Raw genomic sequence first — 26942 nt, 5'->3', positions numbered from 1 at the left:
AATTGCTGAGAAACAGGTATGAACGTTTTCAAAGGAGGCTGTTAAGTACTGCCAAACTACCCTCCAGAAATATGACACCAATTTCGACTCCCACCCTTTTTCCTGCACAGTCACAAACCTGGGTGTTTTAACTTTGTTTTAATCGACATCAGTTTGATTCCAAAAAGTGGAATCACTTTCCCCAGATGTCTTGCTAAGAGTACACAACAGGTGCTGGCTTCCTGGCTCCTGCATCTTCCCATCATGATCCACATGCACTCACTCTTCAGATTAAACTTCTGAACGACAGCTCTCTGCCGGTCACACCACCCAGGAAGTCTCTTCTACTAAACTGTCCAACTAACCTCTCTAGGCTTAAGTGCCACCAGTCAGCTTCCTTGGGATTACTAGCAGTTGTGAGGACTGAACATGGAAATGTGTGTTAAACACCTGGTAGTTCATTTACCTACGCACTCTATAGGCGCCCAATCCTTCCCTCACTGGTTCACGGGAGCCTGCCTTTGCTCACGCTGGTCTTGCCACCAGGAATGCCTTTCCCATGCATTTCCACCTGCGGAAATCCTAACTGCATGTCATGAAGTCTGTCCCAAAGGCCCAATTCCACGGAAATGCTCTACCTGTCCCCTCATGTGGACCTCTCCTGCCCCTGACAGGTGTTACGTCACCTTTTTCTAAACTTCCATAAGAACTGTGACCTCCTTCTGTCTTAGCTAGCAGCCATTTTTATACACCCTTGTGTCTTCTACTGGACTGCATGTGTGACCCCAGAATCCGTACTGGATTCACCTTTGTATCATCTGTATTACCTGTGGCATCCTGTGCAAAATAAGCATTTTGTGGACAGCTGAGGAGTTTAACTCAGGCTGGAGAAATTTATGGAAAAATCTATTACCATATTGTTTTGGTATACGATAAGCTGGACAGAGAAGACAGACACGGCAGACTGATCCTATAACCACGAATACAATTGCAAATGGCCAATCTCTCATATTCATGGGGCAGAGAATTGACGCAGTGTAAGTGCTCATGGTCTTACAGTAAGGACAGCTATCTTTGTCCAAGCATTTAGTTTACGCTGGTCTCAGTGCTTTACAGGTCTTATCTTGTTTAAGTTGTACGACAATCCTACAGGTTAGGTCCTCTTATTTCCATTTTGCAAAAGAGAAGATCGAGGCTTACTACGATTGATTAGCCTGTCTGAAATAATAGAGCCTGTTAAGTGCAGGATGGGACTCAAACCCAGGCCTGCCTGCCTCTTGCCCACTCTGCTTATGGCCTCCTTATCACTCGCCTGGCACCTTATCACGTCCCTCTGTCTAGCTAGAAGAGAGAAAGTTGGGGAGAGGTATGGTGGCAGTTAAAGGAACTGGTCTGCCATACAGACCCTACTGTCAGACATTTAAAGCACAATGTGGATACAGGTGGGTACAATGTGGCGGGTGAGACAAGACAGCCAACATCTCTGAGCAAAGAGGGTTCTCGAGGTGGGGTGGACTAGCTGTCAGCAAGAAGAAGAGGCACCCACAGCTGGGGCTAGGAGAGAAATGTGCAGCTAAGTGGGGCACATGGTACCTGGGAAACAGGCCAGACAGACCTAGTGCCCTGCTTGGGGCAACGAGACTAATTTTTGATCCCATCAGGTGGTGAAAGATAATGCTACGCTTGGCTGTCTCTGACTCCGGGCACAGGTGGGGCCCAGGCTGTGGTGAAATACCTCTAGTGCCTGCAGGAGGCTGGTGTGGAGAAGGCTGGACAGCAGGACGAAAGCTGTCTGTGATGAAGACAGACTAGACTGAAAAGACACAAATAAATGCGTAAACTTGGAATCACACAGAATTAAGTTATAATGTAAATTCATGATCTGCAAAACATAAAAGGAAATAAATCTGTAGGGTGGGAAGCAGCATAGAACTTTCTAGAGCCTCATGGTCAGTCACAAAAGGGGTTGGGGTAATTCATGAGCTCGATTTCAAATCATCAAAGGACATTTCTTGGAAATCACAGGTTATCAGTCGTCAAAAATTGCCTATGAGACAGAGATGGCTTTACTGGGGGCGTCTTCAAATGTGATCTGAGTCAGGACCTGAGACTCTGCATTTTTAAGAAACTCCCAGATGATGCAGGCCCTGGCAGCACAGTTTGAATAACAAGGAATTAGAAAGCCAGCGGGGAAAGTGGGCCAATCTTGGAGTGAGAGGAGGGGTTTCTGAGAAAACATTATGTAAAAAAAGATGAAAATGTAGGAAACTAATATTTTTGCACATTATAGCAAGGTCTAGTACACATCTGTAAAAATGTATTATCCAAGTAATAGCTCTGAGAAGAAAAAAAATAACAAACCAAAACCAATCTACCTCTAGAGCTGGAAAATGCTTTAAAATGGCCCAGTACTCTCTAAAATGATCAAATCAACCACAAAATCATCTAAATGAAAAATGCAGCCAGTGTTTAGAGTCTAACCAAGAAGCCCAGGGTGCTATTTACCTCATTTTGGTTCTTTATTTTTACTTGCTATTTCTTCCATGAATTAGAAACCTGCTTCGTACCTATTACATTTTCCTGTTTACTGTAACTTCCAGGAGTCTGGAAAGCAGAGGAAAAGACTGAAAGAGAATAAAGCGTCATTTCTGCTGGGTTGGCAAATTCCCACATCCTCCCCAGCAACAGCCTCTCTCAATCAAACGCAACGCCAACGGGGTGTCCTGGAATAATGGGGGCTGGGGCAGATGTGGAGGAGATGAGCCTGGGACCCACACAGGCAGAGCAAAACCATTTCTTGACGACGCTGCCTGCATACAATCTCTCAACACATAAGTGGAGCTCAAGGTGATGCTGTGAGTGGACCAGGACACGAATCAAAAGTCAAGCTATTGCAGTTCTCATAATTCAGTCTCCAAATTCAATTTTCCCTCAAACATTTTAGAAGCGCAGATAATCCAATGATTTGGGGGTTTTAAAATTGAAGAATACAAATCTGTTATGTTTCTCAGTTGTACTACCAAGTCTATTTGGTAACTGATTTTATGGCTTCGAGGGAAATTTAAGACGTGCACATTAACAGAATCAACGTTTACAACGTGAAATGTGAGGGATACACCATCCCTGAAAATGCAAACATCCCCCACAGCGTGCTCAGGGACAGAGTTACAATGAGGAGCTGCAGTTCACGCCTGCCTGACACAGTGGTCCATACCTTCTGCCCCATCTGCAATGAAACTGGATATGATTAGGAACCAGCTTTTGCCATGTGACTTTCTAAAGCTGCTCCCTGGGTAGAATTTGGGCATTAAGTTGAACATTTATTCTTTCATGTCACAAAGGTATCATCCATCAAATTATGGCTACAGTCCACTAAATGGGTCTGTGGTGGAAAGAGAGTTTAAAGGGGAAGTTCTTAAAGTATTTAACATATCTAGATAATGGGTTGTTTACAGGAGTTGTCTTGTGGGTATGTTTCTGTTACTGCTTGCTTCACACCTGCATGTTACTCACTCACTCTCCCAGCCAGCAGCCCCTTGGCACCCACCATGTGCCCTGCAGAATGCCATTTTCTGGGGAACAAAGATGAAAATAAGGTGCTCCCTGACCTTAAGAAGCCTCAGGGTATGATGAGATAGCAATCCAAAATTACAAAGCATGCCATGAATGCTATCATTTATTTTTTGTGTTAAAATACATATAACATAAAATTTACCATCGTAACTTTTCTTTTGGTGAGGAAGACTAGCCCTGAGCTAACATCTGTTGCCAATCTTCCTCTTTTTGCTTGAGGAAGATTGTTGCTGAGCTAACATCTGTGGCAATTGTCCTCTATTTTGTATGTGGGATGCTGCCACAGCATGGCATGATGAGTGGTGCATAGGTCTGCACTGGGATGTGAACCTACAAACCCCGGGCCCCCAAAGTGGGCCTGAAAACTTAACCACCATGCCACCAGGCCAGCCTACAACATAACTATTTTTTAAGTGTATTGTTCAGTAGTGTTAAGTACATTCACAGTGTTGTGCAACCAATGGCCAGAATTCTTTTGGCCTTGCAAAACTGAAACTCTGTCCCCATTAAACAATCACTCCTCATTTCCCACCTCCAGCCCCTGGCAACCACCATTCTACTTTCTGTCTTTATGAATTTGATTACTCTAGGAACCTCATGTAAGTGGAATCATATAGTATCTGCCTTTTTGTGTCTGGCTTATTTCACTTAGCATAACATCCTCAAGGTTCATCCAGGTGCCAGAATTTCCTTCCTTTTTAAGGCTGAATAATATTCCACTGTATGTACATCACACATTTTGCTCACCCATTCATCTATCGACAGACACTTGGGTTGCTTCCACCTTTTGGCTACTGTGAATTACGCTGCTTTGAACACGGGTGTACCATAAACACTATCTTAAAAGAATAGATAAGATGCCCTGGATGAACTGAGAGTCTCACGGAGGCAGATGCATTAGAGGTGACTGAAAACAAGACCTTCACCAGCCAGAGGATGGCAGGGAAGTCTCTGAGGCAGAAGGGCAGCAGGCACACGCTGGGAGCAGGGAGGACACGATGCTTTAGGAGAACCTACACCACCCAAGAGTAGGGGTGTGCACATGCGAGGAGTCGAGGCTGGAGAGGTAGGTGGGGGAAGAGCTTCCTACTGCCTTGTCCAGGTGAAAGGAGGACTGCCAGCAGACTAAGACACTGGTGGGACCATGTCACAAAGCTCTCGGCCATCTCCCACGTGTATCATCCCCTGCCCCCTTGGGTTTCCTTTCATGGACTGTGAGGGGTCTCTGGGCCCTTTACTGCCTCCAGGTGGGGAATGCAGATCCTCAGCCTGACTGGGTCATGGAATCCCAGCTCTTCTCTGGTGGCACAGAGCTGGCCAGGCAGCCCCTGCTTGAGTGGACCTGGGGCCACGGTATGGTTCCAGCAGCGGCTGATCCATGCCAGGAGCTAGCAGGGGGCCCTGCAGGGAGTGGATCTGTTTCAGAAAGCAGCAGTCTACAGGAAGGAGGGCAGGGCCATGATGCGAGGAATGGGTTAGAGGTCAGGTCTGTGCAAAATCCAAAGGATGGAGGAGGAACACTGCAGCCCAAGGGCACCTCGGAGAGGAAGAGAAGGATTTGAGAAAGACACAGAAGAAAGAATCGACAGGAACTAGATATTAGAGGGTTAGTGACGAGGAGCCAGGGTTGACTTCTAAGACTTAGGCATGAATAATCGGATATCGGATAGAGTCTTGGGTCGGGTTAAGTTCCAGCCCTGGGGAACTTAACACCAGGAAAGAAATGTGGGTATCCACCTTCCATGGTCAGTTTCCAAGAAAGATTCACCTATAATATCATGCATTTAATCGGCATCAGCAGAGGAACAGAGTCGCCTGGACACATTCGCGGGGAAGCCAAGGAGCAGACGTGGTGCTAACTCTGTGGATGAAATTTGAAAGAGACGCGATGGCCAAAACAAACCTTTTCTCCTGATTTAATGAGCGCTGTCAGGTGCTTCAGCACCAGAGGCCCGTCTAAACTGTATGTGAAGTTAACGTTATCAAAGACAATCACTCCTTCGTGGGGCCAGCTCGGCGGGGGGCGTTTCTGGTATTCCCAAGGCGCTTCTTTCTCGAGGTCTGTATATTCAATCACCCGTTCCACTGAGATCATCTGAAAGACACAGCACATCACACAGGTTGGTGGGGGTGGGTCTCGTTTACTGATGTTAAGAGACTGTAAATGAGACGTTCTGTTCTGCTTTTTGACACAGCTGGGGAAGGATCTCTCAGGTCTTAACATCCCAAAGGAGAGAAGCAGGAGTCTGAGCAGACCTTTGACGGTTTACCTGTTCACCGTCTTCTAACACTTTCACTTACGGCAACTTCCTTCAATATCATATTAAAACTGGAAGAATTCAAGAAATAAATGCTAGGATTTTATTTATCTACTTTCCACACTTGAATAAAAAACAAGAGGATTTTGTCAAAAAAAAAAAAAAAAAGAAGAATCCTATGGCCACCCATGAGTAATCTTTTGCTACAGGAGGGCCATCTGTTAGAGAAGAATAAAACTAATGGCTCTCAAACCTCATTTTAATAATCAGTCACTTTCTACTCTATTAGAAGAACAAAACGGAAAGATTTCGTTTTCATTGTTTTTCCACCTTTAGGAGAAGGTGCAAATATTCAAAAGAGGAGATAATTTACATACTGACTAAGGCCTCCTAAACAATCATGACATGACACCTTTGACCCACCCGTTCCCAGAAGGTGCTTATTCTACCTGAAAGGGAAACCAGCAAATTCAGGCCCTCCTGTTTCTCTTCAAAACATACAAGAATAAATGCTGAAATGCGTGTGTGTAGGGGCGGGGGAGATACCTATTAATTAAACAAACAACCTCCAAAAACTGAATTCTTCTTTTACCCGGAATAAGGAAGTATCCATTAAGAAACAAAAATAAACAAACAGGCCTCTAAGAAATTAGCTCATATCCTCCCCAAGATTTCAGAACCTCCCTCCTACAGAGACATTTATTACATTTGAAAACAGCCTGTGATGAGTATAAAACCTGCTGACATTGCATACATAAGACTGAGAAAAAAAGTATATATTTTATTTTACATTAACTTTAAACAGATGGAGGAAGGATCTAAAAAACTCTGTTAGCTATGATGTAAAAATAACAGTTCTAATATTCTACATAAGAATTGCTTTTATGCCATTTAATGGCAAGGAGACTTGAAAAGGTTAAGAACATTGCGATAAACATTACCATATTCTCAACTTCAGCGCTCTGCCTGACGCACCACTGGAACATCCCCATGAGCGTGAGGGCGTAGGACAATGCCAGACCAACCTGCCCAGCGTCCAATGCTAAATGAGGAAGAAGAGGGGGAATAAAGTCAGCCCCATTCTTAACCCCAAGCCTGGCTCCTTCTGTCACTGTACCCACAATACCCCTTTATTATATTTAAGTAATTTGTGTATAATGATAGTAATAGTTATTATACTTTTACTATTTGTTGATTGAGACCATGATACAATGAGAAATGAAAAATTTTGAATTCAGACAATTAATTGAGTTTATTAATCTCAACAGGATCGATAATACACTTGACAGTATTATACAGATGAGGAATAACGTCATTATTCAGACTTTTGTCATTATGGTTTCAAGGTCCATTACATCATTTTACTTTCTACATCTAACGCAACCACAGTTGGAAACCACTAAAAATAAGGAAACGGGTTGTAAAAGCCAGTGCTTTTAAATCTAAAATACTACTCCCTTTGTTGCATTATTAAATATTGTGATTCAGTGTTGTTACTATGGAATAGTTAGGGATGGCAAATTCAAGCCATGCATGCCACACCTGTTCATCTGGTACCCAGGAGGCAGTGAGGATAATGTTCTTTCCTGCTGAGAATCTTTCTCATCCCAGGGCACCACGCTCCTACAACCAAGAGACCTGAATAGCTCTAAAGCTAAAACCTACAGTTCTAAGCCGGACAAAAAGCTTACTAGTAAACTTGGTTCTCTCCTCACAACTGCCAGACACTACCAGGAATGTTCAGAAGGTCAGCTTCTACACCTGCACAGACCTCGATCCATCCAAAGAAAGAAAAAAGGAACTCATCAAGACCCAAGGACTCCTCTACATGGGCCACACTGCAGAATCACACCCAACCTGACACACTGCAAATACTTTAATACAATTCATTAGAACTAAACAGTATATGATATTAGACAAGGTGGCAAGAGTTTAATTTAATAACCGTAAATGCACCCATAAATTGTAATCATACCACAAATAGTTATTCACATCTGTACTTACTTTCTGCCAGAATCAGCGACCCAAAGGCAATAACAGTGACAAAGATGGCACAGATGGCATCCAGACGCACAGCAAACCACCGGGACGTAGTCAAAAACAAGAACCAAGCCTCTGGATTTGTGAACCGTAATAAGCGTAATGAATAAGGAGAAAAACTCGTTAACTGCTTTGAACGAGGAAGAGTATTTTGCTCATTTGAGCTACAGGAGATTTCGACACAAAGCAGGACAGCAAGCTGCATACCCAAGGAACCTGAAGATTCCAGAAAACTAAGCTGTGACACAAGACAATGTATAGTACATATAGGAATCAGTATAGTGGCTTTGTGGGAAGCACACACTGAAAAATTAAACCCAGAGGTTACAAACAAATATATGATCGTAATAAAGAACACGGAAAAATAGTCTCATCAGTGCATTCCTTGCAGTGCTGGGCCTCAATGTGAAGCTCATCTTCATACGTGGTGGACTGTTCTCAGTTCTCCAACAGCAGAGAACACAGTTCCCAGTTTGTTTCCAGCACCTTCTACCCTTCCTACAAGCCCAGCACACAGTGTTTACTCCTTAGGAGCCAGTACCTAAACGACCATCTCACTAAAAGTATCTGCAAGTGGCTTTCAAAATGCCATTTTGTCTTCAAATTACAATAGAGTTAGGAAAGCTGGGCCAGGATTTTATAGACTTAGAGGAAATTCTAAAATTTCTATATAGAAAAAACTTCACTGATACAAAAAATAATACACATGAGAGGCAGGATGTGGGGCTGGGCTGGGGGGTGGGGGGTAGGTGGGGCCGAGACAGAGGTGCTGGCTAGCAAGGACACCTGAGAGGATGGTCAAGCCCCAGAAGGCAGCATATCTCATCCTTTGAAACCGTTTCCAGAAACTTACAGACCTGAATGCAAATCCTGGTGTGCGTCGAACAGTTCCTGAAACCTCTCTTCAGCTTTGTATGCCCGGATGGTCCAGAGCCCTTGGAGAGAAGACGATAAGTGGGAAAACACCGGGCTCCGAGCTGGGGAAGCAGAGACAGACAAGAAAGAGAAAGTCAGTGAGGCTGGAAGCAAGGAAACCAACTGCCTCCCGCGTTCTGTGGTCCCACCAAATAGCACACCCGGAGCTTCCCAGCAGGCTGCCTGGGGGAGAAGAGACGATGCCCCTTCTGGAGAGGACCCTCAGCTCAACTCTCAAACTCTTGGTCACACCACACTTCACTTTAATGACCTGCAAATGAAAGTTTCTCTTTGAACCTATCTTTTGACCAAATTCAAATCATAGCTAGATTTAGATAACAAAATTCTTTCTTCCCTGACTCAAGATCCTCCTCAAACATGGCCTCCCTCCATATTCTTCCCTGGCACCCCTCCAGGTGGAAATTATTGTTCACTAAGTTTTGAGTCAGTGGCGGTCTTAAATTTAATTCTCTGGTAGAGTACTCACCACATGGAATTATGATTAGCTATCATGTGTCTTCTCCACCCTAGGTTATTAACTTCCTAAGGTCTGGGATAAAGTCAGTATACCTCCAAAACTGGAACAGTGCCTGGCACAGGACAGGTGCATGGTAAGTAAGAAGTAAGGGGAAGGGACGGGCTGGGGCATCTCCCCAGGCCTGCTCCTGCGCCAGGAGTCTCTTCATGGGTGATGGATCACCTAGGTATTGTACCATCCTTGTGCCCACAGGACCTGGGCAGCCAAAGCGCTTTTGAATAGTCCACTTCGGCTCCGGGAACCTGATGGGTGTTTTTATAACTGCCCTGCTGGACCTTGTCCTGGAATCTGGAGGTCACTGTGGCACATGACATTGATATCGCCCTCTCAAAATCTGACTATGGCCTTAGTGGCCATTCTTTTTGGAGTAACTTCCCATTGGTCTGGGACCTGATATCACACAACTGGCCATTTATCTCCCTGCTGTCTTCTCTAAGAGCATGCTGTGGACGAGCAGCAGGGTCTGGCTCATGCCCCTCAAGGGAGCAGGTGGGTTGCATGCTGCTGGGCAGAGACGATCCTTTACGGTTATCATTCCCCACGATGAATGAGATTTTAACTAGCTACTGTCGGGCAAACCACATCAGCTACTTCACCTCATACCCAAGAATCACAGTGGCCCAGCAGGAATCTGTCCCTGTGAAAAGCAGTCCCTTTCAAATCCCACTTAGGGCTGAGCAGGATACCAGCACAAGTGAACTGGAGGGTCTGCAAAGAAAATTAACTAGTACAGAGGGAGAGGGGGTGTCAAAGCATTGCCTCGCCGAATTTAATACCCTTTTCCCCACAAAGACTGAGCTGGCTGTCCTGAAGTAGATCTTCATAAACACCCATGGCATCAGTCAGTAGTCACAAAGGTAACCCCACATTTCACAAGGCTGACAGTTGCGTTTTCCACGACCCCGAGGACTCTTTGGGACAAACCCCACATGGACTGCAAATCTTCCCTGGGAGACGGAAGGCAGGGACCTGGGCTGACAGCCTTGCTGCAGGTTATCATTAACGCTATGCGAGACCTGCTAGTTGTTATATGTTTTTCACTCCCTCGTGTTCAAGGTTCTAGGGCTTTTCATATTGGCCAGCAAGCAGTTTAAAAGGATCAACTCAAGCAATCCTCCTGAGAACCCTAGAGGGCGGGTATTATATCCCTGACAGAGGGAAAAACAGACTGAGAGATTAAGAGCACTGCCCAAGATTAAGTTAATTAACCCGAGTAAGTGGTAAAGACGGGTGTCAGACCCAGTTGTTGTCTTCCTAAGGCTGTGCTTCTAGTCCCAGTCAGTATCTCAGAGAAAGAATAATCAGGGTTAAAGTTGATGATGTGTGACTAAATGCATTTTTCTCCAGAATTTGTAGATTATGTTTAGAAAACCCTAAAATCTTACTTAGCTAATATCCACAGCCTTACCCATTACTGTACATCTTATTAAGCACCTTGAGGTGAACAGAGTCCCTGGGAGTCTGGCATGAGAACTCCTTAAAACAGCACACTTGAGAATCTATGGCCTGAAAACTTGTGGCACACACGCTAACCCTCCCCAGTAATGCCCATGGCAGACATTACTAGTTGATCACAACATCCTTTCAGACAGAATTTGGATATGCCTTCATAATTCACACATTGCCAAAACAAGCAGAGTCAACTAGGGTGACGCAACCAAAAGTCAACCTGGTTTTATGCACTTCTCTTGGACTGGCCATTGCCACACTCCCGTTTGCAAAACTGAAGAACTATTACAATCAACTGCAGTTTTGTCATTAAGACAGCTTAAATGTCAGCCTAAGGTTCCAGAGGCAGACAGGTAGTATCATCTGGAAATACCCACTGGAACTTCAGTAGTCCTTCAAAGCACAAGGATGAAGTAGGTTTATACCTTCTAGCCACAGTAATCAAGTGACCTTTTTGCTGGTGGCTCCAGCAGTGGCCTCAAGAAATACTATCAATTATTGCTCAGAGGAAACAGTGGAATTGTTACTTATGGCACAGACGCCCCCACCCAGATAGATAACAATACACAGAACCAATCGACTGGCTATTTGGTTATCTGGGAGCGTGGATGGGGGAGTCGCCATCTTTAATTTATTGTAGCAGCCTACTTGGGTGCAGGAAAACCCAATATTCCACAGGGACTGTGCCAAAGTTCTCAGAATCTCCAAATTAAACAATAAGAAAACCCTACACTGCTTCTTGAAAAAAGCCTCAAGAGGTCCCCTTCTCTCCACTTCCCTGTGGGTGGGAAGCGACCCTTGCCCCAGGCAAAAATCTACATCAAGCATTCCTTCTGGAACAACCTTTCTTTAAATATACCAGGTCCCTCCTTTGCAACCAGATTGATGAATGATTCCATTTCATGAGTGGCCAATAAATCATAAAAAGTCCGAAGCCTTGATGTCTACATAAAAGACTGGTTGGAGCTCATCATTTATTCTTCCGCCTTCTCCACGTCCTATCTTCATACCAAGTCATATCAGCACAATGTTTACACACACCTGGACTACACTGCACCATCATCCCAGCAAAACAACTCACAAAACCAGACCTCATGGTGGTTTAGCTGGTTCTCGATGACTGGAAAAAGTTTTTATAGCTTTTATGAAACTGCCACCCACTATCCCTTTAAGCAAATGCTTACAATAAATACCTCTCAAGAGATTATTATTAAAAAAGAAACATACATGTGCCACAACAAAAAACTCCTTTGTCCTGATGGACTTATAGTAGAAACGGAGAACCATGGGACTCAATATGTTTCTGTCCTTAGCTTGGCTTCCAGAAAGCTAAGTTGGCGTTAATTTGAGTAGCTATCTATGATTGAAGTTTCTGATACAAATGCCTTCCTTCCTCACATTTTGGCTATTGTCCTTATAGCTTTTTTTTTAAGACACAACTATTCTACTCTCCTTCGGATTTTTTTATTTTAATAATAATGCAGTATGTTTGTGCATTAATAAGGAGATAAGCTCTGAATTACTTCATCCTCTGTGATTACCCATAGAATGATTAATCACAAAATGTTTGCCCCATTCTTTCAAAACTAGGAAGTTGAACAGAGTAGCAGATTAAGTGCACACTGAACAGATCCCTCTCCCATGTCCTCCAGCTAAGGAGATTATTTTCAGCATCCATTTATGTGAATAGCCTGGGGAGAAAAAACCTCAAACAGTGTGGCGTTACACCAAATATTGGTGACAATAAAGAGCAAAACTGAAAATAATAATGCTTATCTTTTTAAAACATTTAACAACTGCAACTTATCATTTTTTGAGCATGCGAAAGGAATACATTTTTCACGTGTATCACTTTTTTTTCTTTTTTTAAAGATTTTATTTTTTCCTTTTTCTCCCCAAAGCCCCCCGGTACATAGTTGTGTATTCTTCGTTGTGGGTTCTTCTAGTTGTGGCATGTGGGACGCTGCCGCAGCGTGGTCTGATGAGCAGTGCCATGTCCGCGCCCAGGATTCGAACTAACGAAACACTGGGCCGCCTGCTGCGGAGTGCGCGAACTTAACCACTCAGCCACGGGGCCAGCCCCTCACGTGTATCACTTTTGACATGTATTTCCTGACATCTCCTTCCCTTTCCCTCATCTTTTCCTTTCCTTATCATTTCTAGTAACTCCAGAGGAAGAAAAATTCCCTATTTTCCTTCTAAAAATGTTTATTGAGTGCCTGCTCCATGTTAGGAAGGATGTCATGAATAAGACAGAAATGGTCCTCATCTTCATGGTGCTTACATTGCAGTGGAGCATCATTGCACAGACGTCCTTCCCTCCTTCCTCAAGCAAAACTGCAAAGCTGCACCTAGCAGGCCACCAGCTCCATCTGTCCTAAGGGCCACACTGACTCATGGGGGCCATAATGTTCAATTACCTTATATTAACTTAGAGAGAAATTCCAGAAGATAGAGCCTACACCTTTCAGGGGTCTCCTTAATTAGAGCATAAATTAGCTTGCACTGCCACCCCAACCTGAGAGGTCCGGTACTCACTTGTAGATTCCAGGCGTTTGACATCTCTTGATGTTTCCAAGAAATATCGCCGAAGAACAAAGAAAATGATGATGAGGAGAATCAGGGGTAACGAAATCCAAGGAATCACCGCCACCGCCACACCCATCACACCGATCACTTGTAGAAATGACTGAAATAGCGGAAACAGATACAGAGGCATCCTTATCAAGAATTCTTTTCAAAAACAGACGTTAATGGGTTAGTTTGTTAGGATTAAACTCCTTTCCTAAAGAGATTTGTTGGCATGTCAGGGAATGCTTTCCTATCCAAAGAAATAACAAAAGTATAGATGGTCCTGATGTTATTTATTGCGTGTTCACTATGTACCAAACACCATAAGAGCTTTCTAGATATTAACTCTTTTGATACACTCAGTAGCCCTATGAGGTAGACATTACTATTTTCCCTGTTTCACAGATGAGACAATTTGAGACTCAGAGAAAGTAGGACTTGAATCCCAAACTATCACGAGTCAGGAGATATTACAAGGGAAATTAGCAAGCAGGTTATCACAGATGAGGAATCCAGAAGACTCAGCTACACATGTAGGGATAAAGAAGCGGTGAACTACAAATTTAGCATTCAGAAAAGAGGTCAAGAAGTTAACCATTTACCTTTGGAAGTGGGGATGCCTCTTTCTTGGTTTTCTATTCATAGTTAACATTTACTGAGCGTTGACTGCACACAGGGCCACACATTAACTACTTCACATCTATTAATTCATTTAATCCTCATAATAGCCCTATCAAGCAGTAGCAGTATCTCATTTTACAGATGGAGACACTGAGGCACAGGGAGAGGAAAAGCAACTTGATCAAAACCGCAAAGCATAAGTCACGGAGCCACGTCATTAGCCATTACGGTATACTGAAACTTGCCCCCAATACACAACCATCTTTTTATCATTCAGGAAGAACATTTTGACTTCTCCGAACCTCCTAATTTGTCTTTCATTTTTCCTCTAAATATCTTACTTAAGGAATGTCAGAGTTCACCAGCATGCCCGATAAAGAACAGACAAGAGAAGAGAAATATGATGAAACACATTTTTGATATTTCTTAGAAATCTGAGGAAGAGTTTTGATAATAAGGAAACAATTTACAATGTCCAAAAAGGTTTTTTAAAAAACTCTGGATATACATTAAATTTTCCATCATTAGGATAGGTATTTAAAATGTCTATTGCAAAGGCTACTCATGATAACAATAGCAGATGCCAGCTGTCAGCTGTTTACGTAAGGCATTATGCTAAGAGTTCTACCTGCCTTCATCCCAGGAGGTGATTTTATCTTGGGAAATGATCTTGGTCTAAAAAGACAGCAGGCAGAACAGAAACCCAAGTCACTGGATGATGGTGAGTTAAGTATCCATCTTTATCAGGAAAAGTACGATATCAAGGTATATGGCTTAAAGCAATATGACTGCAATTCAACGCTTAGTGTCTGCCTCCTATGACAGTGGGGTCGGATGGCGCAGACAGGCAGATTCACGTGGCATGGGCCAAGGGCTCCGAAGTTTATGACCTTAGATGAAGACAAATACATGACCATCCCCACAAGGCACAGAGCAATATGGAAATACAGGGAAGAATACGTGCACACTTTCTAGAGAATTCCAAGAGAGGACTTACAACAGAATTTCACAGGCTGGCTTAACAAACAGAGCGGCATGAATAATCTGCAGGTAGTAATCACAGCTGATGGAAATTCTCACCAAGAGGGAGCCGGGCTGCAAAGGTGAAGTTGCTGGCTCACATTAACACAGGTGGTTGTGTGTCTTCTCAGCACCAGCACCTGCATCCTCTGATCACCAGCCCAGGGCCTTCCCCATTAGGCCACCCAGGGCAGCAGGCCCCTGGCACATCTCCAATGGAAGGATTAGCAGGGTAATGCCTTATGGAGACATACGTTATCATCTCACAGCTCTTCCACACCAGTTTTCTCAGAGGATCCTCACAACCATCTCGTGAATGAGAAAAGCAAGAACTGCCATTTCCGCTTACAGATAAGGAACGTGAAGCTGGAAGGTTAAGTGGAGAAAGGCAGGAGCAGCTCACAAGCAGGGAATCTAAGTGCCATCGCCGCAGGCAGGAGGAGCCTACAGGAAGGAAGAAACTTCCAGAACTGTGACTTCGTGGCCAGGAGCCCCCATGAATCAAACTGCATTATCTTTTTGTTGTTGGTGGTGGTGAGGAAGATTCGCCCTGAGCTAACATTTGTGCCAATCTTCCTCTATTTTGTACATGGGTTGCGGCCACAGCATGGCTGACGAGTAGTGGTGTAGGTCTGGGCCCCTGGTTCCGAACCTACCAACCTGGGCCCCTGAAGCAGAGTGTGCTGAACTTAGCCACTACGCCACATGGCCGGCCCCCTCAAACTGCATCATCTTGATGCAGACCCATGTGCTTTTAGTGTTTCTCCTAGTCTCTACTGTGGTATCAATCCAAAACCATGGGTGAAGAGGAACAGAATTCTGAAGGCACAAATTCCACTCATAAATGGAGGAAAATAGGGCTTTCTGACCTCCCTCTTTTTATACCTACAGCTGAACAATTTCTTACAGCTACTGGATTAACTGATGCATCCCACCCTACATTAGGAAGCCAAGCTTCTTCCTTCATGCTCATGGGAGGGATCCTTCCAGCTCCTTCTAAGACTGGCCTTACATAAAGTCTTGATTGCTATCATTAGTTGTCAGGGAGAAAAAAACTGCTGAAATGTCAATTATGAAAAAATCCAAAATTACAATTTTTTAGCAGACTCACATCACTTGATTGGACAATATTCACCAGTTTCAATTATCTGGGCTCTTCCTAGGGTGAAGGCTTTTTTATGGCTAACTCAGCCTGGCAGATGACCTGGGTGGCAGAGGGAAGCTCAAAATGAAGGGCTCCACTGGGTCTGTGCCAACACTCTTTTCCTGGGGACCCATTAAGACCAGTAACTGTGTCCTCAGAAGCTCCCAAGTCAGCTTAGCTCTTTCAGATTTGATGCTTCAAAATTCTGAAGCCATTCAAAGAGGCCTTCTGATAAGTTTTCTTTCTGCTTGTATGTCTTCCTATAGCCAGCATCCCAGGTGACTGGATATATATGATATGATATGATGTGATATATTATAAAAACCATATATACAATGTATGGGTATACGTTTATATGCATTTGTGTATATACTTATGTGAATCTTTTACTGTCAGGTGTCTCAAACTCTTTATGGAAGTTGGCAGAGGAAAAAAATAATATCTAAACAAAATGCTAACACTCTGAAGGAGGAAACAGAAGATTCTAATGCACAACAACCTTTCCTTGAAGCCAATCTCATTTCTTCCTTCCACATTCCCCAGGATTCCAAGGAGCCTAACCCAAGCTACACACGACTCCCCCAATCTGATTCAATTCAAAGCCCATGCGATGACCCACTCGCCACAGCCAGCACTTCTGTACCTCTCTCATGTGACAGCACAGAGAGACAATGATATGCATACAGCAAGACACATGCTGACCCAGAGGCAAGTGATGCAAGCCCTGCCGCCCAGGATCGATGGGGAATCATTACTGGGATATGCCTGGATCCCATGTGGAGCACACCAGCTGGGCATTCTCTCCAAATTCCATGAACCCACATGAACAAACACACAGGATTCTTGGAGGAAGTCTTTCACCTGGGAGTACATGTTGATTTTTCACAATTTGAAGTAATTCTGTAGTTTGCGAGAATGACATCCTGGACCTGGAGGGGAAATTCCATTAGCCTGGTACTGAGCTATCTGACAGGGTTTAGGGCCAACCCCTTGGAATATTAACAGGGAGGGTGAGACCCTCCACCACTCTTAATCTCAGTAAAAACTGGAATATACCAACAACATAAAAGGATGGTGATGGGAATTAAATCAGATAATGTATATAAAGTGCTTAGTGGGTCATGCTTAACAAATACAAGCTCCAATTATCATTTCTATTATTACTATCCTCCAGTGTGCTCTGGAAGCCAGAGCTGGGGGAAGAAAGATGGTGCACTAATAGATTTACAGGCCTCTAAGAATCTTAAGAGTATCATGGAAGTTGGACCCTCACGGGTAGGTCATTCTAACCAGTGGAACAGCTTAGTACTATCCAGGGACAATTCAGAGCACGTGCTATTGTTTCCTAGATGTGGTAATGTCGTCACACGTACCAAAGTGACTGTGGCTTTTCTCTGGCTACTGTATCTGAGGTCTATTTTGTCCAAAGATGCACTTTTAAAATAAAATGGTTGGGCTGGCCTGGCAGCACAGTGGTTAAGTTCATGCGCTCCACTTCAGCGGCCTGGGGTTCACAGGTTTGGATCCTGGACATGGACCTACAACACTGCTCATCAAGCCATGCTGTGGCAGCGTGCCACATACAAAATAGAGGAAGACTGGCACCAATGTTAGCTCAGCAACAATCTTCCTCAAGCAAAAAGAGGAAGATTGGCAACAAATATTAGCTCAGGACCAATCTTCCTCACCAAAAAAAAAAAAAAAAGAAGAAGAAAGAAAAGAAAAAAGATAGAGGAAGAGGGCATTAAAATTACGTTAAAAAAAATGGCCAACAAACCTCACACCTACTACAATTTCTGTCCTCTCCATATTTTTTTTCCTCAATTCTGGGCCTCCAAAAGATTGATAACCTTAGGGAAATGGAAGCATTTCTTTAGATGTTTCTGTTCTTATTCCATATCCTTTTTTCTGTCTCAAGCCTTGCTGCTTCTTAGTGAAGACTTACTTGCTCTGAAATTGCTGAGCATTTCTGGGAGTCTAAGGAAAAAGGTGGTGGACCTCTGAATCAACAAAACCAACCAAATGCCTGCTTATCAGATTATTCAAATATATCCCAAAGAGAAGATCAATTGGACATTTTACACTTAATACATCAAGAACGTGTATGTAAATATCAAGAAAAATACAAAAGCTAGATTTTGCACACTAGTGAATCCCAGGAAACTCAACTGTGTCCACTCCAGGTGGTAAGCAAGCATCCTGATTTAGATGTTAGGATGACTAAGGGAGAGGACCCTCTCACCACCACCCATGGAAGAGATGTCGAATGTACACCTTTCATCCTCAGAAAGGATGCTGTCCTGTGAGCAGCTGTTTCTGACAAACCACACTGGCATCTAAGTGAACTGTTAAAAAGGTACACAAAAGCAATAAAGGAAAAGAAAATACTGCTAATGAAACAAGTTAATTGTTTTGTTTTCAAAACCACCCAATTAAAAAATTTGAAAAATAAGACACTGCTTTATTGCTAGTGGCAATAGCAAATTTCCTCATAATGCTGAAGAAATTCCACAATTCTCCAGAGCTAGTTGACAACCAAAGAAAGGTACAATTGCCCCGCCTTCCCAAATACCAGTAATGGACAACATTTCATGAGGCTTGCCATGTGTCCAACCTCTGAAGTATGTTACATGCATTATTTAATTTCACTCTCACATCAAATCTGAGTAGGAGGGATTATCATCTCCATTTACAAAGGAGGAAACTGATCTCGGAGAAGTTTAATAATTTGCCCGAAGTGAGATCATTCAGAGTCCTTTTGACTCCAAGCCTATTCTTTTAATTTCTGCATGATATTGTATCCCATAAAAAGACAGGATTCATATTTGAGACAAAATTAATACCTAAATATACTATTTTATATATTTTCTCTTTTGACTGCAGGTTCTATTTTTGTTGGGTTTCTGGTGGTTGTATCTGGTCTCTTCCATGAGGTGACCAGTCCCAGACTCCCAGCTAATTAGAGGCTAATAGCCTGTTCAGCCCGCAGAGCTGATCATTAAAAAGCTCTTTAAAATGCTTGCTAATAGGACACACTAACACGTTTTGATTTAAAAATTGTTTTTTAAATAAGAAAAAAACCCCAGTTTCATAAGAAAGATGAGCTCTGAGCCCAGAAAGCAAAATGACATGAAGGAAAAAAAAAGAACCAAATTTAATTTTAATAAATGCATAAAACCTAAGGACACAAGATGATGCTGAGTATTTTACATGTTCAATATCTGTATTCAGATGGTGGTAAAAACATTAAAATCTCCCCCAGGAAGTGTCTTCCTCTAGAATTAACATCGTATTCCAGCACTACAGATTTTAACATAGTTCCTTCACGAGCACAATTTTAAACACGAGGACCTGTTTGTCTGTTTGGCATTTAACTACCAAACTGCTTACAGTTGCAGGAATTCCTAGGTATCCACTCACAATTTACTTTAAACTTAATTCCATGGGAGTCTGTTCCTGATAGTCTTTGTGAAGCTTGTGCCAAAAAACATGTTTTCTATAAACAGCAGTAAAAATGTATTCTTATTTTATGCAAATAAATGTCATCCATACTTTTGGCTCACTCAATTCTTATTTGAACTCTTTCTTGCTTGCTCTCATATAAGGCACAAAGTGAAATACGTATTTAATCATAAGGCCACAATCAGGAGATAGTACTTTTATTATCTGTTTACAGTATTAAAAAATAGAATCAGGATCATTAAGATTGCTAACACCCCAAAGGAATTTCAAAGCTTTTAATTCTGCTGCCAGTCAGACTCTTAAGAATTCTGTTCCAAGTTGTGATAAGTACAAATCATCCAAATTGCCTTAAACGATTACTGATTTTGCAGAAGATATGACTTAAGTGCAATAAACAAAGCAAGATTCACTTCTTGGAAAGAGAACACGGTAAGATTTTCTTCTGATTTAGAGAGAGAAAAAAATTATGCCTAGTTTTTGATCAGCGAGCTGTTTACTAATGTCAGTGTAGGAGAGATTCTTGTACCTATTTATTCTAGAAAATATGAGATTAAAAAATAACCTTTCAACAAAATAACTATCACATAGATTGTGCTGCTGGCTAATACAAGATTCCTGTGGAGGCAATAAAATTTTAACAGGCTATACAAAACTCTCAAAGTATTAAGAGAAATAAAATGTAATTCCTATCGTAACATACTCACTACCCTTTAATTACATGATAAACAGAACCAAAGGGAAAAATATGCAAGGCCTTAGATGTAAGTTCCTAAATTAATAGGGACCTAGCTGGTATTGAGTCTGCAAGTGTAAGTTACACTCTGATGTGGCACCACGCGTGTCTCGGGGAGTACAGAGACCAACTCTGGTTCCCAGATCCCTCCTTTTTTCACCTCTGTTTCTTCTGACTTCACCCAACTCAGTTAACTCTGTTAAATCAGAACTTTATGGAACTTTAGTGTGTCTTATTTGTATGAAGAGATCTATACAAACTCTAAGATTATGCTTTTCTAACCTTGCCCTTTCCTTGAGATACAGGAATTACTCCTTTCTTTTCTCCTTTGGTTGTCTCCAATCTTTTCACATCCACACCAGCTCTGGGGCTTGTGTATCCTTCAGTTAGCTCTTAAGCCTGAGTTACAGCTAAGTCCATTGAAGAATGAAGGGTGGTGTCTGGTTTACAATTTGTTAACCAACACAACAGAAATCAGTAGGGAAAGGTAGTGTACTCCGTCCTTCCTTCCTGTTCAGCATATCTCACTATCAACAGCTTCCTTTCTACCTTTTCTCAGTGTTAGAGCTTACGAAATTTAGGGCTGGAGTCCATCCATATACTACTTTTAAAAGGCACGCCTTAAAAATAAAGGTGGAAATAAAAGGTTGGAAAATGGTACGCCAAGAAAACACTAACCAAAAGAAGGCTGGAGTATCTATCTATACCACTATAAGCAGAAGCTTAAGTTAGGAAGGGTTCCTAGAAATAAAGGAAAACATTTCATAAGAATAAAGGGCCATTTTACCCAGAAGATAGTAAAAAAAAAAAAAAGAAAAAAAATTCTAAATTTATATAAACCTAACAACATAGCTCCAAAATGTATAAAGCAAAATCTGACAAAACCCAGGAAAAATAGACAAATCCGTATTCATAGTAAGGACAGAATATATTTTGACCTAAGTGGACTGAACAAGAAATCACTAACAAAAAGGTAACTAGAAAGTCACTATATGTTTGGAAATACAGTAATACACTTCTAAATAACATCTGGTTCAAAGAAATTACAGTAAAATTAGAAAGTATTTTGATATAAAAGAAAATTAAAATCTAATATGAAAATTTGAGGGCTGCAATTAAAGTGTTTAGAGGTGAATTTATAGCTCTAAATTTTTTTTTAAAAAAGAAAGGGTACGTGGTAAATCTTTGCTCTTCATTTTGCTGTGAACCTAAAACTGCTCTAAAAAAATAAAGCTAAAAAAAAAGAGAGAGAGAAAGGCTAAAAGTCAATGGTCTAAAAATCTACCTTAAGATAGAAAAATAACATCATACTAAAGTATACAGAAGACTGGAAATAAGAGAAAAGCACACATTAATCAAACAGAAGACAAACTTCCAAGAAGAAAATCAACAGACCCAAAGCTTTGTTCTTTGAAAGCAGCAATGAAATTAATAAACTCCTACGGTGACTGATCAAGAAAAAAGGAGGGGAAAATTACCATTACTATGAATTAAAAGGGGGAAACACAAGAGATACAACAGGTATTAAAAAGAGGGTATAATAAACATTGTGCTGATAAATCTAAAAATTTTAATGCAAAACGTAAATTTTGTGAAAAAATGACAGACTGACATAAGAAGAAATAGAAAATCTGAATAATCCCATATCGATTTAAGAATTTCAATCCATAATTTTAAAATATCCCACAGAAAAGACTTTAGGTCCAGATGGCTTGGCAGGTAGATTGTACAAAAGAGTTTTATCAAATTCTTCCAGAGAATCTGAGTCCAGCATTATCATGATATAAAAACCAGACAAAGATATTAAAAGAAAAATTAGAAACCAAACTATCTTAGGAACACTAAGAAACACACCAATACACTCAATCTAACAATATAAAAAGGATAATACCTCACAACTGAACTTGGCTAGACAAGTGTGAAATCCACAGGGCAGGCTGGAACTCAGGGCGGGCCAGAACCCTTGGGCAGGAGCTGATGCTGTTATCCATGGGCATAATTTTTTTCTTCAGGGAAGTCTTGGCTCTTAAGGCCTTTCAATTGACTGAATCAGGCCCACCCAGATCATCTAGGATAATCTTCCTTACTTAAAGTCAACTGATTATGAACTTTAACCACATCTACAAAATATCTACACAGCAACCCTTAGATTATTTTTTGATTGAATAACAGGACTGTAGCCTAGCCAAGCTGACACATGAAACTGCCCATCACAAAGAGGAAACACTTCCCATTTCTTTTTATGAGGCCAGCATAACTCTGATACTAAAAGCTGACAAAATATTTCAAGAAAAGCAAATTACAGACCAATATCTCTCATGAACAAGACAGAAAAATTCTTTTTTTTTATTGAGTTAATGATAGGTTACAATCTTGTGAAATTTCAATTGTACATTAATGTTTGTCAGTCATGTTGTAGGTGCACCACTTCACCCTTTGTGCCCACCCCCCACCCCACCTTTCCCCTGGTATCCACTAAACTGTTCTTAGTCCATATTTTTAAATTCCTCATATGAGTGGAGTCATACACAGATTATCCTTATCTAGCTGGCTTATTTCACTTAACATAATTCCCTCAAGGTCCATCCATGTTATTGCAAATGGAATGATTTTGTTCTGTTTTGCAGCTGAGTAGTATTCCATTGTATATATATATATACCACATCTTCTTTATCCATTCGTCTGTTGATGGGCACTTAGGTTGCTTCCATGTCTTGGTTATTGTAAATAATGCTTCATTGAACATTGGGGTGCATAGGACTTTTGGGATTGCTGACTTCAAGCACTTTGGATAAATACCCAGTAGTGGGATGCCTGGATCATATGGTAGTTCTATTTTTAATTTTTTGAGGAATCTCCATACTGTTTTCCATAGTGGCTGCACCAGTTTGCATTCCCACCAGCAGTGTATGAGGGTTCCTTTTTATCCACAACCTCTCCAACATTTGTTACTATTAGTTTTAGATATTTTTGTCATTCTAATGGGTGTAAGGTGATATCTTAGTGTAGTTTTGATTTGCATTTCCCCAGACAGAAAAATTCTTGACAAAATATCAGCAAACTGAATAGAGCAGTACATAAAAAAAGATGCTACATCATGGAGTTTATTCCAGGAAGGTAAGGTTAATTTAACCTGCAAATCAGTATAATTCACCACATTTAAAAGAGTAAAGGTGAATAATCATGTTATTATCTGAAGAGATTTAGAGAAAATATTTGTCGAAACTCAACATCTGTTCTTCATTTGAAAAAGTAAAAACTCTCAGCAAATTAGGAATTTAAGGAAACTTTTTCAATCTAATAATAGATATCTACCCAAAAATCTGCAAAATGATGCAAACATCATTCTTAATGGAAAAATATTGAAAGATTTTGCCCTAAGAGTACAAGAACGTCTTACCTCATCACTTCTATTCACATTATACAGAAAGCTCTAGCCACAGCATAAAGTCAAGAAAAGGAAAAACAAAGTCATAAATACTGGAAATGAAGAAGTAAAACTGTCATTATTCACAGCTGATATGATAGTGCATGTAGAAAATTCTACAGATTTTTTTAAAAAATCACTAATTCCAGGAAATGCAAAGTGAATTCATAAGCTTGAAGGCACAACACCAATATACATAAATCAATTGTATTTCTATATACTAGCAACAAAAAATTGGGAAATGATATTAAAAACAATCCCATAATCTTAAAAAAAAAAAAAAAATGGGGGGCCGGCCCCATGGCCGAGTGGTTAAGTTCATGCGCTCTGCTTCGGCGGCCCAGGGTTTCGCCAGTTCAAATCCTGGGTGTGGACATGGCACCGCTCATCAAGCCATGCTGAGGTGACATCCCACATGCCACAACTAGAAGGACCCACAACTAAAAATACACAACTATGCACTGGGGGGCTTTGGGAGAAAAAGGAAAAATAAAATCTTTAAAAAAGAAAAAATCCCATAAGAAGAATTTAAAAACATGAAATATTCAGGAATACAGTTAACCAAGAGTGTAAGGTGTCTATACTAAAAACTAAAAAACACTTCCAAAATTAAAGAACACCTAAATAAGCATAGAGATAAACCGTGTTCATAATTGAAAGACACAATATTGTTAAAATTCACAGACTCCTCAAATTGATCTACAGCTAAAAGGAAATATTAATTCAAATTCCAGCAGGTTTTTATTTAAAAAACAAATTAAAAGGCTTCTAAAATTTATGCAGAAGAGTAAAGGATCTAGTGTGATCAAAACAATCTGGACAAAAAAGTACAAAGTTAGAGGACTTAAGCTACTGGATTTCAAGTCTCACTAAAATGTACAATAACCAAGACTGCAGTATTGGTAAAAGGATAAACTCATTGGTGGAACAAAATACTGAAGTATACAGATACTGACTTGCTCACATACAGTCAAATGATTTTTAACCAAGGCGCCAAGTGAGTTCAATGCATAAAAGTCTTTTTAACAAACATAGGTAGAATAATTGGAAAAAAAAAAAATAAACCTCAACCACTAACTCCTTATTCCTTACACAAAAATTAATGCAAGATGTATCAATTTTTAAAAAGATAGAACAACAGGGAAGTATCTTCACACCTCTTAAGGATATGCAAAGATTTCTTAGGACACAAAAAACATGAACTACCAAAAAAAAAAAAAAGGTAAACATTAGACTTCAACAAAATTAAAATTTGCTCTCCATTAAGAATATAAAAAGGCAAGGGGCTGGCCCCGTGGCCGAGTGGTTAAGTTCACGCGCTCCGCTGCAGGCGGCCCAGTGTTTCGTTGGTTCGAATCCTGGGCGCGGACATGGCACTGCTCATCAAACCACGCTGAGGCAGCGTCCCACATGCCACAACTAGAAGGACCCACAACGAAGAATATACAACTATGTACTGGGGCGCTTTGGGGAGAAAAAGGAAAAATAAAATCTTTAAAAAAAAAAAAAAGAATATAAAAAGGCAAGCCACAAAGTGTAAGGAAATATTCACAAAGGACTAGTATTAAAAACGTATTAAAAAACTAGTATTAAAAAATATATACATAAACAATAGAAGCAATTTTTTAAAGTTTTAAAAACCAGCAAGCGATCTGAAGCATTATTTCACAAAAGAAGATATCTGAATGGTCAATAAGTATGCGTGAAAAAGAGCTCAATGTTATTAATCACCACAGAAATGCAAATTAAAACCAGACTGAGATCAATCATACCCACGAGAAAGGCTAAAATCAAAAAGACTGACAACACTAAATGTTGCAAAGATGTGGAGCAACTGAAACTCCCATTTTTTTATTGAAGTATAATTAACATATAATATTAGTTTCAGGTTTACAACATAGTGATTCGATATTTTTGTACATTTTGAACTGATCACCATGCTATGTCTAGTTACCGTCTGTCACCACACAAAGTTATTACAATATTATTGACTATATTCCTTATACTGTACACAATATCCTGGTGACTTGTTTATTTTATGACTGGAAGTTTGTATCTCTTATCCCCTTTGCCTGATTCACCCATTCCCCCATCCCCCTCCTCTGGCAACCACCAGTTTGTTCTCTGTATCTATAGGACTGTTCCTGTTTTGTTTGCTTTGTTTTTTAGGTTCTACACATAAGGGAAATCATGTGGCATTCGTCTTTCTCTATCTGACTTATTTCACTTAGCATAGTATCCTCTAGGTCCATCCAAATTCTCACAAATGGCAAGATTTCATTCTTTTTTATGGCTGAGTAACATTCCATTCTATACACATACCACATCTTCTTTATCCATGCATCTATCGATGGACACTTAGGTTGCTTCCACATCTTGGCCATTGTAAATAATGCTGCAGTGTACATAGAGGTGCATATATCTTTTCGAACTAGTGTTTTCGTTTTCTTCAGATATACACCTAGAAGTGGAATTGCTGGCTCACATGGTAGTTCTATTTTTAATTTTTGAAGAACCTCCATACTGTTTTCCATAGTGGCAGCACCAATTTACAATGCCACCAACAGTGCATGAGGGTTTCCTTTTTTCCACATCATCGCCAACACTTGTTATTCCTTGTCTTTTTGATAACAGGCATTTTGTCAGGTGTGAGGCGGTATCTCACTGTGGTTTTGATTTGCATTTCCCTGATGATTAGCAATGTTTGGAACTCCCATATATTCCTGGTGGGTGTGTAAAATGGTGGCAACTATTTTGAAAAATTTTACGATAATTTTTTAAGTTAACATACACATATCTTATGACCCAGCAATTCCACTTCTACATATTTGATCCAAGAGAAATGAAAACCTATGTCCATACAAATACAAGAGATTTCACTGCTAAAAACTGTCAACAATCGAAATGCCCATCAACTGGAGAACAGATAAACAAATTGTGCTATCTTCATATAACGGAATATCACTCAGAAAAAAAAATGAAACATGCAACATAGATGGATCTTGAAAACATGTCAAGCAAAAGAAGGCAGCCACAGAAAAACATGTACTGTATCGATTCCATTTACACATACGTAGCCCAGGAACAGGAAAACTGATCTATGTTGACAGATATCTGGGAGAAGTGTGGGGGGTGTGGAATTTGACTGCAAAGTGGCAAGAGCCCTTGAGGTGACAGGAATGTTCTATATGTTGTTTTAGGTGGTAGTCACA

General features: G+C 41.0%; 1 protein-coding gene across 1 annotated transcript in view; it reads right to left on the bottom strand.

Moving 5' to 3' along the window:
* The window catches only part of ABCC4 (ATP binding cassette subfamily C member 4), a 244228-nt gene that overhangs the window by 41685 nt on the left and 175601 nt on the right, over positions 1 to 26942 (bottom strand). The window contains exons 21-25 of the mRNA XM_046664840.1: positions 13291 to 13441; positions 8708 to 8827; positions 7815 to 7925; positions 6752 to 6852; positions 5456 to 5647 (exon numbers count right to left, since the gene is read on the bottom strand). Of these exons, the coding sequence (XP_046520796.1) occupies positions 5456 to 5647; positions 6752 to 6852; positions 7815 to 7925; positions 8708 to 8827; positions 13291 to 13441 (675 nt within the window). The remainder of the gene's footprint in view (positions 1 to 5455; positions 5648 to 6751; positions 6853 to 7814; positions 7926 to 8707; positions 8828 to 13290; positions 13442 to 26942) is intronic.

This window comes from Equus quagga, chromosome 6 (assembly GCF_021613505.1).
Source record: "Equus quagga isolate Etosha38 chromosome 6, UCLA_HA_Equagga_1.0, whole genome shotgun sequence".
NCBI lineage: Eukaryota > Metazoa > Chordata > Mammalia > Perissodactyla > Equidae > Equus > Equus quagga.
This window is presented reverse-complemented; position numbering and strand designations above follow the sequence as displayed.